This window comes from Oryzias latipes, chromosome 3 (assembly GCF_002234675.1).
Source record: "Oryzias latipes chromosome 3, ASM223467v1".
In the NCBI taxonomy this organism is placed as follows: Eukaryota; Metazoa; Chordata; class Actinopteri; order Beloniformes; family Adrianichthyidae; genus Oryzias; species Oryzias latipes.
The window spans coordinates 34,846,660-34,861,691 of NC_019861.2; the positions used below are offsets into that span (position 1 = coordinate 34,846,660).

General features: G+C 41.6%; 1 protein-coding gene across 12 annotated transcripts in view; it reads left to right on the plus strand.

Annotated features, from left to right (window-relative positions):
- LOC101154768 (MTSS1-like protein) overlaps window positions 1-15,032 on the plus strand; it is a 68,068-nt gene that overhangs the window by 16,693 nt on the left and 36,343 nt on the right. For all 12 annotated transcript variants that reach the window (XM_023953714.1, XM_023953716.1, XM_023953706.1 and 9 more), the window contains exons 2-3: window positions 3,258-3,319; window positions 3,463-3,536. In XM_023953714.1, coding sequence (XP_023809482.1) covers window positions 3,258-3,319; window positions 3,463-3,536 — 136 coding nt within the window. The remainder of the gene's footprint in view (window positions 1-3,257; window positions 3,320-3,462; window positions 3,537-15,032) is intronic.

Genomic DNA, 15,032 nt, shown 5'->3' on the forward strand with positions numbered 1-15,032 from the left:
CATTTGATTGTTGAGAACACCAAAGGCAGATGTACTTCAGCATGTGAGATATGGATCTTGTAGTCCAATTTCTTTTTTAAATAATAAGCAAAATACGTTCTTGCCTGATAATGAGGTAGTTGTCCATTAACCTCTTCAGACCTGATGTCCACATGTGTTGACATCACATTTTGAGGTATATAACCACAGTAGTTAATTCTGCATAACTGGGGCCCTGTGACTAAAGGGTTAGCTCAAGTATTAGCTTGGGCCATAAGAGGTTAATTACTCTGTTTTGACCTCTTGAAGAGGTTCTCAGTTTGGCACCCTCTTTAGGCCACCTCAAGCAGGTACAACTCCACATGAAAACTCCAAGCAACAAACAATTAATATACACAAATAACCTGTGTGGTTTTACTAGTTTTCTCTGTGCTTGAGCACTCCAGAGTTCTTCCAAAGACCCAAAAATGACGGGTATTGCAGGTACTGACCCAGAATGAGGATTTGATGAAATAAACAGATGATGGAGAATGCATCCATCCGTCCTTTTTCTAAACTCGTTTTGTTCCTTTCTTGGCTGCCGGAGCCTACCCCGGCCAATTGCGGGCAAAGGCAGGGTACACCCTGGACAGGTTGCCAGACTGTCATAAAGCATCAAGCAGAATGTGAATAACTTTATTCGAACTTTAGCACAAAAGTGGAGACCCAAAAACCTAAAGAAAATAATGCAAAACCCTGAGGATGAAGGAATAGAAGGACGGAGACTCAATGAGACACTGCCTGAGCTGACAAGTGCAAACAGAAACCAGTGGGACTATATACTCCAGAAAGAAAATGATAACAAGAATCAGTTTTGGCAATTGACAGAAAGCAACACACTCTGAAAGTAGGGAAAACAGAGTGGAAGTAAAGATAAGTACAGGAACTATACAACCTAAAAAGCAAAATACAGAAAGTAATCAAATGGCCCCAACCAGTTTGTACCTCTGAATATATAAATGTTTTGTTTGTGAATAGTTAAACCATATTCTGTTATCTGTGCTGTGGGAATATAGAACCTCAGGAAGGAAGGGAGGATATGCAGGAAAATGAAAGAGATTAACACAAAGCTGTCAATTTAGTCTGTTAGATCCTCTCTAAAAGGGGACTCATAGAATGTTGGAGGATTGTTGTTTCTTGAAAGTTTATTTGTGGTTTGGCAAAGCAATGGACAGCTCCATGACCACGCCAGCCGTGCTGAGGCCTTCACAGCACAGGAAGTGGTGATGTAAGACTACACAAACCTAAAGCTTTTTCACACAGCCGCTGACTCCAGCTCCGAGTCTCTCACATGCTGATGTGTTTGCCCCTCGGCTAACATGACTGACAAAGACCTGTAACCATGTGAGAGCAGCAGTTTTGACCGCAGCCTCCCTGTTCCAGACGGCCAGGCATCAGGTTTTAAACAGGAAGCGTTCAGGATCTTTACAGAAGAGATTATTATCTGGTGCTTAAAATGACACCAATACCAAAGCAAAAGCCAAATCTTAGACTTTAAAAAAATACATCAGTAAATAGTAATCTACAAATAAAAAGGGTTTGATTTCTCTTAAAACATCCTTTATGTGACAATGCTCTTTTGAAAGAAACACATCTGCTAAAAAGAATTTCCTTATCTGAAAATCACTGGAAGTATATGACACCAAAACAAATTACTTTGCTTATTTTAGAATGAGAGGGTTCTCACACTGTGATGTCACAAAGTGGGGAACAGCCCCTTCCAGGGGGGTGTGTGTCTTGCAGGCTCCGCCCCCAGGGTAACACACACACCCACTTCCTCCATGGAGCTAGCAGTGATTGGCAAACACACTTTCCTTTTATACGACAATATTCACATCCATCTTTGCAAAAGTTCGCATGTTGTTTGTTTTCGTTGGCGAAACGCAGACACACTGCCGCAGCTGACTTTAGGATTATGTCATGAAATGTAGGCGGCACCCACAAGTACCAAAAGGCGGAGCCTCAGAGATCGAGTCGTCTTACTTCTAAGTAGGATAATGAGCTGTGAAAATAACACATATTTCATTGTTCTTTAGTGTGCCAAAGGTAACAAATTATCGTAGGCATGGGCATATTGTACTCTGAAAGGCTTAAGAAAAAGAGGATATAGGCACTTTAAAGGCTTTCTAGTACGCCTTATAGTGCAGAACATACTAAAGTATTCTCATTACACCTTTTAATTGTCTGGATTTAACCAACTCTGTTGGTTAAATAATGCACAGCAGCCTTGTGCGACCTTAAAACCTTGAAACACCTGTTATAGTGTAAAAAGTACATGCCAGGATAAACCCTGTCAGACTCGAACACACAACAACATGGGCCACAAATGTGCTAATGACATGTCAGGCCCATGCGTTATGTCCCATCCATGCTGGTTGGGCTCTGCGGGGTTCTTCAGAGACTCCGTCTGTGTGTGTATGGATGTGTGTGTGTGTGTCCTGTGAGTATGTGTGTTAGGTTGGGAAGGGGGCAGCCCTCAGTTTGGTACCAGGGGGAAATAAGGACGGTGGTTTCAAACTAAATTAAGCCACATCAAGCACACCAGATGAAAGAGTTCACAGCCGTTACCGCCTGTGCCAGTCTGACATCTTCACTGGATACCCCGCCCCCAAAACACACACACACACACAACTATTACTGCACTCCAGCCCCCTTCATCTTCATATTTTCATCACTCTTATTGTTTCAGATTGGTATTCTTCTATGGGAACCCCCGCCCGCAGCACACACAATTGTCGAGCACTTTACCAAGGTTATGGGTTAACCTGGATCAAGTGAAACCTAATATGCGGGCGGCGTGATGGAGCAGTCATCCAGGCTGAAGACCTGCTGGGAGGATGGGCGAGCAGCTCCCATCAGACAAACAGCTTCAGCCTGGAATCGTGTTAATGATCCTGGCTGTTCTCGTCCGACGCGGCGTTCCCCGTGGCTGTTGTGTGTTTGCGTGCACACCCGTGTGTGTGCGTTTTTTGTAGATGGATTAGATGGCCACAGGGAGGAGAGGAGGGGTATTGGGGTGGGGATTAAGGGAGGGTAAAAGTTGGGGGGAAGGGTACAGTGTGGAGATGTATGGATGATTGAGTGGGTTTATGCTTTTGTGGAAATTAAATGTGTTTTCCCACTTGGTTTGCTTCACATGTTTGAGTGTTTAACAATGAAAACTGTTCTCGTGTCCTTTCACTATTATTTATTCTAGACTGAATGAACTCTGCATAATTGTGCCTTGTTTTTGTTGACAGTGCTCCTATCCAGTGTGGGAGGACTTCAGCGCCAAGGCCACCAAGCTGCATTCACAGCTCCGGTAAGCGCTGTGGAGGACAAAACAGCAGAACATAAATACGTGCCTAGATAAGCGATATCTTAATGATCAGAGCTGCACTTTTTCAACACTCTGGGATAATCCCCTGCTTTTCATCCTCACGTGTTTCTTCTCCATCCATTCAGAACCACTGTGTTGGCGGCTGTGGCCTTCCTGGATGCCTTTCAGAAGGTGGCAGACATGGCGACAAACACCAGAGGTAGGTGAAATGTTTGTGCCCTAACAAAAAGACCAACTTTCTCTCTGAAAAAAGCAAAGCGGACGATGCTGCAATCCAGACAAGCAGGGAGGGGCTTCCTCTTCTTTTTCTACTGTTTACTAGCGCATGTCCGTCACCTACAGTTGGAAAAGACTTGGTGCGAAATGTCAAAGTGGTGCAAATCTCGTAAATCTTGCTCCAGGCTTAGCCTTTTACAGCTGTATTCCCGTACATGAAAGACTTGGTGTCATCAAATTCTAACTGGGCACAAACCCCAATAATTAATTTCTCCTCCATGATCAATTTTCCAATGGTTGGCACTTCTGTAAAACAAAACTACCAAAGTAAAGTTCCGGATTGGTTAAAGTTCGACCAGGTAGAACTTGTAACGCACCTTCAATGGTCGCAGTTTTTGAGCCCAAAAGTGCTCACAGGTCACAGGTTGAATGTACGAGTTTTGAATGCGGAAACCTAAAAGGTGCATTTACGCGGGCTTACATAGATTTCTCAATGGAAGTAGTCACTTGAACAGACGTTGCTGAGGGTGGTGTGAACACAGCTTCACAGTAGTAAAGCTGCTGAGACATCAGCAACCAGTCCTTGTAGTTGTCCTGTAAGTAGTACTGCCAAACTGCTGAAAGTGTTTCCAGCACACCTATGGTACTTTTTGTGACAAATTCCAAAGCTGTTCCTGAAAGAATTTCTTACAACGTTTAGTTTCTGATAAAAAGTTTTGGATCCTGGGATGGAATTTGCAATATCTTCAATTTTGACAACATGTTTGGCATATTTATGTCTGATTGAAGATTTGGGGAGCTTGGTTCAATTGGTTGATGAACATTTTGCACAAAAAGTGCCAAACCTGCAGTCCCTCAAGCGGGTTTGGTGCATCACCTTTGATCTGTTCATATGTGAGAAGGTTTAAGGTTTCAAATCCCATCTTTGTGCAGTGACTTAAACTTCTTGACATGTTCATACATTTCAGGGTTTTGCAGGTATTTGTTGGTGCATCTCTACCAATTTGTTCTCAGAGCAGGAACATGTCTATGGCTCAGCTCACAGCTGCTGTTTTGTCATCTCTGCAAAAACTGAGATGGATAACAATCAGGAGTTTTTCTGTGAATTTTGCTTGTTGTAAAACCGGACAGGATGTCAAATGTGGAAGACAAAATGTGGTGTGAAACTGTGCAGTCTGTCTTGTTAGAAGGTCCTTGGATGGGGCTAATCACGCATTTGCTCTCGCACTGTTTCGACAAAGGTTTCCCAGGCTGAACCTGGATGTCTCCTGGGTGTTTGAACCTGTTTTGAGTCCATTTACACCCTCACTTTACAGCTGTTTGATGGAACACAACAGTTGGGGGGCGTGTTGACATCGTGTCCGAACAGAGATGTTCCTCCCCTGAGAAACTTCTTGTCGCCTTCCTCCAAGTCTGTGGGAATTCTTTTAGCCACTTTTCTTTGAAAGGAAGTGTTTAGTTTATTTCATCTGGTGCTTTTACAGAACCGCAGAGTTTGGTAAAAATGCTAATTCATGGGAAAAAGAACCAGTTTTTAGAATCAGATAAAAGTAGTTCTTCTTTTCGTTAATTTTGAGAAGAAGTTTTTGGGTTTGTCGTCTGTGGAAATTTTATAAATTGTGTGTAAACAACTGTAGCCAAATGCAATAAACGTGATCAAAACAACAAAATGAACTAAATTAGAACAACAAAGAACATTTTTAAGAGTCAGCAAATGAAGCTGCTGGTTGATGAGGCGAAGAAGCTTCCATGTACCATGCACCATGTACACAACCACACGACATGCAGTCATTAGATCTATCAAAACTACACAAAATGCATTTAACGCAAAAGGCCAGAAACAAACTCCTAACATCTGTGTTATTGTAAACCAAAACCAAAAAACACAAAGAGGATGTTTTTTATTTCAACAAAGATGACTTAATTTATGTTTTTCCTTTGTTATTTGGGGCTTTTTTTAATTACTTTTTGGCTTCTGTCTAATACTTGTTTTCCTTCTTTGTGTTTAATTTATTTACTTAAATACTAGATAATTCCTATCTTTTTCCTTTATTTTTCTAAATTATGGATCAAGAGTGGCATTTATCTAATGCTTAGAGAAAAATACACACACCGATAGAAACATTCTTTTTTTTATCTTGGTTTTTCTCTGAAACACATTTGCATTAGAAAAACGCTAAAATCAGAATCTACATTTTCTCTTGACCTCAGAGGGGATTTCCACCCTCGCTGTGGCTGAATTTGAAATTAACTGACTTGTGCAGTGAAGGCACCCGGTAAAAAAAGGAGCAAAAAACAAAAAAATCAAATCATTTGAGTTAAAAGTTGTGGGTTGTTCCTGTCACACTGCAGTGTATCTTCATTGACTGTCTCAGTAGCAATAGTTAACAGTAGAAATCGAAACTTTCCCATCTAGCTCTTCTCTTATAGTGGAAAAGTTTCTGCTTTTCTTTGGAATCTTCCAGAATGGCTCATCTTGGTGCTGAAAACAAGCTCAGCATTTACCAAAGAAAGAAAGAAAGAAAGAAAAATCCCATTTTCCTAAATGACAGCCCCAGCGCAGTGGCACTTCATATAGAATACTGTGTAATCAGTCAGGGCAGTGCTTTGGGATGCACTGTGGCCCTGAAGGGGAAAAAAAAAGGTAAACTAGCAGTTCATTTCAACAACACAGTAAATTTTGTTTTAAAAAAAAGACCATTTTACAAATTATAATATAATACTCACATGATTATTTACTAACTGGGTCGCACAGTGGAGGCTGGAGAGGTTGTCCTGGGTAAATAGCACACAGGTGCTGCCCCTTTAGGGTGTCTGAAAGCGTCTTCGCTCACAGATTGTTATCACAAGACCTGAAAAATAAGATCTTGTGAGAGCCTAGGAGGAGGTGGGAACGCTCAAACTGTGATCAAACTGTTTTTAGTGCGACTGTGCTCTATACTGACAGTTTATGTTTTCAAACAGGCTTTATATACATTTATATACATCTTTAAAATGCCTCTGAAAGGCTTTTTTACATATTTGTGATGGCTTCAAGTCAAAATCAAGGTTAAGGAAATGTTTGTTTGCCCAAACAGAAGGAAGCTGGCATCATCATCATCATCATCATCATCGTCATCATCATCGGCGCAGTGGTTTTCTCCTGCTGCTGTGATTTAGCAGGTGCAGATGTCAGACACTGCGTTCAGGGATGAAGTGTGTGCGTGCAGCAGCAGGTGGGCCCCCATAACTGAGGATGCAGGAAGAGGCTCCTGCTGCTTTTACAGGCCAGACAGGAAGTCAAGCTTTGTCAGCTCAAAGGCAGAGCCGTCGCCTTTGAGCCACACAGACCGTAACATAAATAATGCTGTTAGAGCGATGCGGACGCCTCATCGTGAGCTTTCTGTGTTTGCTGCGCTGACGGGTCATGTGAGTTCAAGTCCATTTGTCAGTGGGGTAGAGCTCCAACTCTTTCTCAGTGTACGACGCTGTTAAATGTCGGAGACGACGTCGATAATGTCATTCTGCTGCTCCTTCAATGAATGTGTCTCCTTTTGTAGCGGGTGTAATTCAAGCCAAAACGGTACTGATGATCTCCTCTCCTCTTGTACTGAAGATGGAGGTTTTGGAACCGTTTCGTGTTCTTTTCATGAGGTTTGATGAGGAAATTAGGGCCACTATAAAAAATAAAAAAAAGTACCCAAATGTATACGAAAAAAGTCGTGAAAATATGACAAAGTAGTCAACATTGTACAAGAATAAAGTAATAAAATTATGGGAAAAGTCATCGTTTTACGAGACAAAGGTTGTACAATTAGGAGAATAAAGTAAACATTTTATGAAAATAAAGATTATTTTTCTTCTTTCTCTTTCGGCTTTTCCCATCAGGGGTCGCCACAGCGAATCATCCTTTTCCACCTCACTCTATCATGAACATCTTCTACCCTAACGTTAGCCAACTTCATGTCCTCTGTTAAGACATCCATGTATCTCCTCTTTGGCCGTCCTCTTGCCCTCCTGCCAGGCAGCTCCATCTCCAACATCCTTCTACCAATATATCCACTATCCCTCCTCTGAACATGTCCAAACCATCTCAGTCTGGCTTCTCTGACTTTGTCGCTAACACAGGCAACATGAGCCGTCCCTCTGATGTACTCGTTCCTTATCCTGTCTAACCTGGTCACTCCTAAGGAGAACCTCAACATCTTCATCTCCGCTACCTCCATCTCAGCCTCTTGTCTCTGTCTCACTGCTACCGTCTCTAACCCATAGAGCAGAGCTGGTCTCACCACTGTCTTGTACACCTTTCCTTTGAGTCTTGCTGACACTCTTCTGTCACACAACACTCCTGACACTTTCCTCCAACCGCTCCAACCTGCCTGCACTCGCCTCTTCACCTCTTTTCCACAATCCCCATCACACTGAACTGTTGACCCCAAGTACTTAAACTCCTGCACCTTCTTCACCTCAGCCCCCTGTAACCTAACGCTTCTACCTTGATCCCTCTCGTTCAGACACATGTATTCTGTCTTACTACGACTGACCTTCATGCCTCTTCTTTCCAGAGCAAACCTCCACCTCTCTAGCTGTTCCTCCACCTGCTCTCTACTCTCACTGCAAATTACAATGTCATCCGCAAACATCATTGTCCAGGGAGATTCCTGTCTTACCTCGTCTGTCAGCCTGTCCATCAGCATAGCAAACAAAAAAGGACTCAAAGCTGATCCTTGGTGTAGTCCCACCTCCACCTTGAACTCCTCTGTCTGACCTACAGCACATCTCACCACCGTCATACTTCTCTCATACATGTCCTGAACTACTCTGACATACTTCTCTGCCACTCCAGACGACCTCATACAGTGCCACAGCTCCTCCCTCGGCACCCTGTCATACGCCTTCTCTAAATCTACGAACACACAATGCAGCTCCTTCTGACCTTCTCTGTACTTTTCCATCAACATTCTCAAAGCAAAAATGGCATCAGTGGTGCTCTTACGGGGCATGAAACCATACTGCTGCTCACAGATCTCCACCTTCTTCCTAAGCCTGGCTTCCACTACTCTTTCCCACAGCTTCATTGTGTGGCTCATCAACTTGATTCCTCTATAGTTGCTGCAGTTCTGCGTGTCACCCTTGTTCTTAAAGATCGGAACCAGAACGCTTCTCCTCCATTCCTCAGGCATCTTCTCACTCTCTAAAATCCTATTGAACAACCTTGTTAGAAATTCCACTGCTGTCTCTCCTAAGCACTTCCATACCTCCACAGGTACGTCATCAGGACCAACGGCCTTTCCGCTCTTCATCCTTTTCAGAGCCTTCCTAACCTCATCCTTTCCAATCTCTGCTACTTCCTGCTCCACAACAACCACATCTTCCTCCCTTCTTTCCCTGTCATTTTCCTCGTTCATCAGCTCCTCAAAATACTCCTTCCATCTTTTCTGTACACTCTCTTGGGTTGTTAGCACCTTTCCATCTCTGTCCTTAATCACCCTTATCTGTTGCACGTCCTTCCCATCTCTGTCTCTCTCTCTGGCTAGCCTGTACAAGTCCTTCTCTCCTTCCTTTGTGTCTAACCTGTCATATAGCTCATCGTAAGCTTTCTGTTTGGCCTTTGCCACCTCTCTCTTCACTCTACGCTGCGCTTCCTTGTACTCCTGTCTACCTTCCTCAGTCCTTTCTACATCCCACTTCCTTTTAGCCAACCTCTTCCTCTGGACGCATTCCTGTACTTCCTCATTCCACCACCAAGTCTCTTTACCGTCTTTCCTCTTTCCAGATGACACACCTAGCACCTTCCTACCTGTTTCCCTGATAATCTCTGCTGTAGTTTCCCAGTCCTCTGGAAGCTCATCCTGACCACCCAGGACCTGTCTCAACTTCTGCCTAAATTCCTCACAAGTTTCTTCATTCTGTAGCTTCCACCACTTGGTCTTCTTTTCTGTTTTCCCTCTCTTCTTCTTCCTGACCTCCAGAGTCATCTTACACACCACCATGCGGTGCTGTCTGGCTACACTCTCTCCTACCACCACTTTGCAGTCATTAACCTCTCTCAAATGACCTCGTCTACATAGGATGTAGTCCACCTGAGTACTCCTACCTCCACTTCTGTATGTCACTCTATGTTCCTCTCTCTTCTGGAAGTAAGTGTTGACTACAGCCATTTCCATCCTCTTCGCAAAGTCCACCACCATCTGTCCCTCCAATAAAGATTATTTTTAATAGTTGTAAATAGTTGTAAAATGACAAAAAAATCAATTATTTATGAAAATAAACGCATACATTTCTGTATTTTTACAAGGACAAATTCATCATTTTTTTTGTGTGTAATTTATTATGTATTTATATTTATGTATGTCTTTATTTTTATTTTATTATTTTTAATAAATACAGCTTAAAGAGGATTTTTCTGTCTGATTCTGGGGCAGAAGTGTTCATCTCTTACTGTTTTCCCAAGTTAATAAAGCTAAGAAAGGCCTGGAGGGAAGAAGAGAAAGAGTTCTGGTCATGTTTGTTACTGCTGGTGTTAGATCGAGAAAGATGGACCTGGTGGGTGGAATCCAGAAGTAGGAAGTGTTTGTGAATTCCCTGGAGTGGGGTGAAAAGAAGGCCACTTTCAGATGTCTCTCTGAGCTTGTCTCTTTGCTTAATGGGTCAGCATGACCCGGCTGTGATGATGGAAAACCACCACAAACCGCAGAGCGCCCTTTGCAGAGGCTCAGAAAGCTTCAGGTTTGATTTAGAAAGAGGGAAAAATGCTTATTTGAAGCATGTTTTCCAACATTCTTTAACCGATTCTATCTGCAGTGGGCTGTCACCACCCTCTTCCTCTGCCCTCACCCACCATCAGCACGTTCGGGATGTTTTAGGCGCTAAACACCACACACACATGGTTTATAGTCTGAGCTGCATCATAGGTCTGGGTTTATTTCTGATTCAACATTCTATAGTAGAGATTCACCAATGAGGAACTGAGGCTACATGGTGAATAAACAGACGAACGTTTCAGTAGGAACAACCAAGGATGGCCCCTTTTACTGCTTTTATTTGTTCTGAAAACACCACAATAAAGTGAAGTGTGCCAAAACATCACGTGCAGCTCAGATCAGGTGGAAGGGAAACTCTAAATTGAACTCATTCAATCAGTTGGCACATGATGCGTTGTCATGCATCTGTTAAGAAGGAAGGAAGAGAACAACAGTTATGAGCAACCACAATACTTATTGTAGACTTATTAAAAACAGGTGAGGAAGCAGCAGCCGCACTTAGATTTAAAACACAACTCATTGCTTTTCCACCTGAAGCTGCAGAGCCAATAGTGTGGGAGGGATTTGGTTTCTGCCTATGTGTAGATTTTTCTCCACGGAGCATTTTATAAATTATTTTACATCAATACATTGCTAACTTATAGCAAAAATCTTTTAGTTTCAAAACCATCAAATCACATGTTTTTTTATATTTATTTTTATTTAAAAAAGGGGGCAATGGCTGAGATGAACTGGTTTGTTTTTGCGGCTTCATACGTGCATTAGTCTGAGAAAAGTCTGCACTTAAAATGTGTTCATAGATCTTTTGTGTCTTTAAAATGTTTGTTGGTTTGTTCTTGAAACACTTCAATTTGGCATTTAACAAAAAAGTTGTTACAAATTAAAAAGGAAATTGTCTTATTGTCAGTTATAAAATCAGCTCTAATGTGCAGCTTCACTCTACTGAGCTGAAATGCACTTAAACCCATAATGATCATTGGTTGGCAGAGCTACATTCTGTTTTTTTGATAGTTTCACTGAAATCTACAAATATTCTGCTGTTCATTGCCTCAGAAAAACATCTTCTTTGTTTCTATTTAGCGCATTTTTGGTGGCCTCATTCCAAACCCCACTGGTGTAGCTCCCATTAAACATAGAAAGCTAACTGTGAACGCCTCCATCTCTGCATTCTCTCTGGGAGCAGCAGAAGAGCCTGGGTCGGTCCCGGGACTTTTACGGATCCTTCTTGGCACATTACCGAGCATTTAAGAGCCTTTTATTGTTGGTGTGTGAGACAGAAGATGCTGCTGCTGATGAAGGTACGGAGCAGCTGAAGCTTTTATTGCCAGGCTGCCTGCTTGCATTCTGCATAACTAAATGTCCTAAATCTTCTTAATGCTCGTGGTCGTGTGCACTAATGTGCACAGACTGACTTCTGCACAGTGAATGATTGGAAAATGAATGTTCTGAAAAAGCTGTCTAAACAAAACAAGGTTTAGGTTTTTTTCTGAGCTGCAGAGGATGCAGGAGACGGAAAATAGGTGGAAAACTCCAACAATTTTTATGATCATCCCGGGGAAGCGAGCAGGAGGGGGGCAGGAAGCAGTGAACTTTATGGGAAATGTGGTCTTGATTTTTGAGACCACTAATAACACCTGGAGTGGCATTCTACAGAGACTGCCACCGATGGTGGCTGAGGTCACAGTCATTTTACCACCATAGGAATTTCAAATTAAAACCAGTGTGCAGATGTTTTAAAACTGCTCCACACCAAACATTTTAGAGGTTAAAAAAGGACCAAAAATGTACAGTTGTTCTAAATAAGCAATTCAGAATAGTGTTTGAAGGTAAAGACACACATATATATATAATATATACATTTTTTTAAAATCATAAATAGTCTACACTGTGCATAAAGCTCTCCATCATGTTTGCATGCATGTGCATAAATACAGGTACATACATATCAACTGAAGTGCATGCCTGTTCCTAGCATCCTGTATGGGTTCTCCCATTTCCTCTCTCTGAGTCTGACATGGATGCACGCACCTTCGGCCGTTCACGTACAAGCGGAGGGAATCATATTTATGAGCACGGTTGCCTAGCAACAAGGCAGTGGGAAGAGAGCATGTGAGAGAAAGGGGGACGGAAGCGGTGGCAGGGTAAAAAAATAGCCATGCTGTTGCCAAGAGGAGAGGAGAAATCTGAAGGAGGAGATGGTTTGGTTGCCGTTCGCAGAGAGGACGCTACACCCTCCACCCCGCCCCTCACAGAACGTCAGAGCCTTCTGATCTGAAAGAGCTGATCCTGCAGACAAAGTGCCTGAAAGTGGGGTTTTGTGCTGCAGCCAGAAATCAGGGTTACGTGAGGGATTAGCCAGCTACTGACCTCATGTTAACCTTGTGATGGCTACTCAACACAGTTTAGGGGACTGCTTTTTATTTTGGGTGTAGTTTGAAAACAAACCGAAATATATTTTAAATAGAAGTTTACTGATATAACTGGCCTACAATATACTGTACTTTACTAACTAGGTTATGTAGTCAGAAAACTGGCTGCACATCCAGTGTATTCATGTGTGGCCAGTGTAATTTCATCAATTTATTAGTCGAATTTGAATGGATTTACTTGTTTTGTTTCCTTTCTTTAATACTTATTTTGTTATAACTTTTACCTTAACAAAAACAGGGAGAGAGCGAAGAAGGTGAGGGAGAGAAGTGATTGGAAAGATAAAAAAGTCTCAATTGTAGTATTCAAAAGTTCAAAAATATTTATTTTGGACAAGTGAAAACAAGTGTAGAATAATAAAATAAGACAAAACGAGACAAAATTATGTAAACAACAAACGTCTAAAAGGGTATGCATGACCCTGAAGTGCAAATCACACAAAGATCACAACAACTATTCAGAAAGCAAAACAAATAATTAATAAACAACAGGACATTTTACAAATCAAAAGAAAATTCCAGTTACCAGAAGGAAGAAAAAAAACAATTCTTAAAAAAAAAATAAAATAAAATAAAAAGAAAATGTTTTGCAAAGCAAAAGTAATTTCCAGAAATCAAAATTAAATGTTAAAACATGAACCAATATGAGAAACCAGAAAAGGTAGGTACTTTGACACTTCCCTAATGATTATGTCTGGTCACTTTTTTAACCCAAAGTTGCTGGAGGCCACTGCAAAAGTTCAATCAACTGTTTACCTGAGTTCAGGCAAAACATCCTTCTATGAGGGGCCGTTGTGTGACAAAGTATGATTTATGTCTCCAAACTCCACAGGAGTTTGATGGTATCTGTGTAACAGTGCAGTAGGGTTTGTGCAACAAAGGATGAATTATGACTCCTTTGTTTCAAAACATTTCTCATAAATACCATGCTAACACATCTTACTGCATGTCAGACGTGTATGTCCATGTGGAAATAAAACTGAGACAAACCTTGAAAAGCCACGGTTTTGAGAAGAGCTACGCTTATAGAAAACTGTTGGATCACTAATAAGAATCTGTTTCATCAGTGAGAACGATCCCAACAGGGAAACATGAATCCTACTTTTTGTGAAACCACTTCATATCACACATGATCCGATGGAAAGCTATGGAAGGTCTAAATAGCTTTTTTGTTTTAGTTTAAAATCTTTTTAAATAAAATGACGACAATTTGTCTCCTGCTCTATTCTTGCCTGCACATTGTCACGAGTCTAGTGTCCCTCTTAATATTTTACACGTCACTTCAGTTCATTGAGCAGTACTGCTGCTTCAGACACTATTGAGTGGGATCGCAAAAGATGGGTGGAATCCACTTCACTCACTTCATCCCTTTCATTTGTGATGACATATGAGGGCCTATCGAGGCTCAGCGCTGTCAGAAACTGGTAGTGTAGGACCCAAAGGGTAGAAGACTTGGCTTGGTGGTCGAAACTTAAACATTTAATAAATAAACTGAAACGTGACAAAAACATGGGAGCAACCAAAAACCAAAAGTGTCAAAGCTGATCAGACAAAGACAAACACAAAACCAGGCACTTATATAGTCTGAGGACAATTAACAGAAATGCAAACAGCTGTGGATGAACATCAACATGAACCTGAAGGGACTGAAAGCAGACAACCCAATGCATGACCATTACTTTGACCAACCTAAACCCCACAATCCTCACAACAAGAAACATCAATTCCAATTTTATTCATAAAGCACTTTTCATACCACAGTACCAGAAAAGTGCTTTACGTTTGAAAACAGATAAAATACACAGAATGCTCTCAACCCCACCTCTGCTGCAGCCAACATACTAAAATGACACAAGGTTAAAACTGTAAGTAGAAGTAGAAATGGAAGTGGAGGCCCAATGAATGTTGGCTGTTATCAACAAATCCAGCTTTATATGTATTTATCTAATCATTTGATGCCTTTTTCAAAACAGCTGTACTTCATAGATGATTTTTAACTCTGTTCTTTGGTTATTCGGGAATTGATTTTGTAAAATTTGCGATTTATTGTACGTATTGCCATAAAAGAACATGCAAGTTGTTGATAAAAGCAGCTGACTTCCTCCTCTGTTTGGGGGGGGGGGGTGGATAAGCACCAATCGATTCAGTCCCATGTAAACATCTGGAGGAACCTTTAGAACAAGTTATTCTTCTCAACATTTGGAAAAGCTGCCTGAGGCCCTTAACTCTTATTGAGCAAGAATTAATTTAAGTCGTCTTATTGTGCACAAAAAACTAAGATAGATATTAAAAAGTGACAGAAATAAGTCC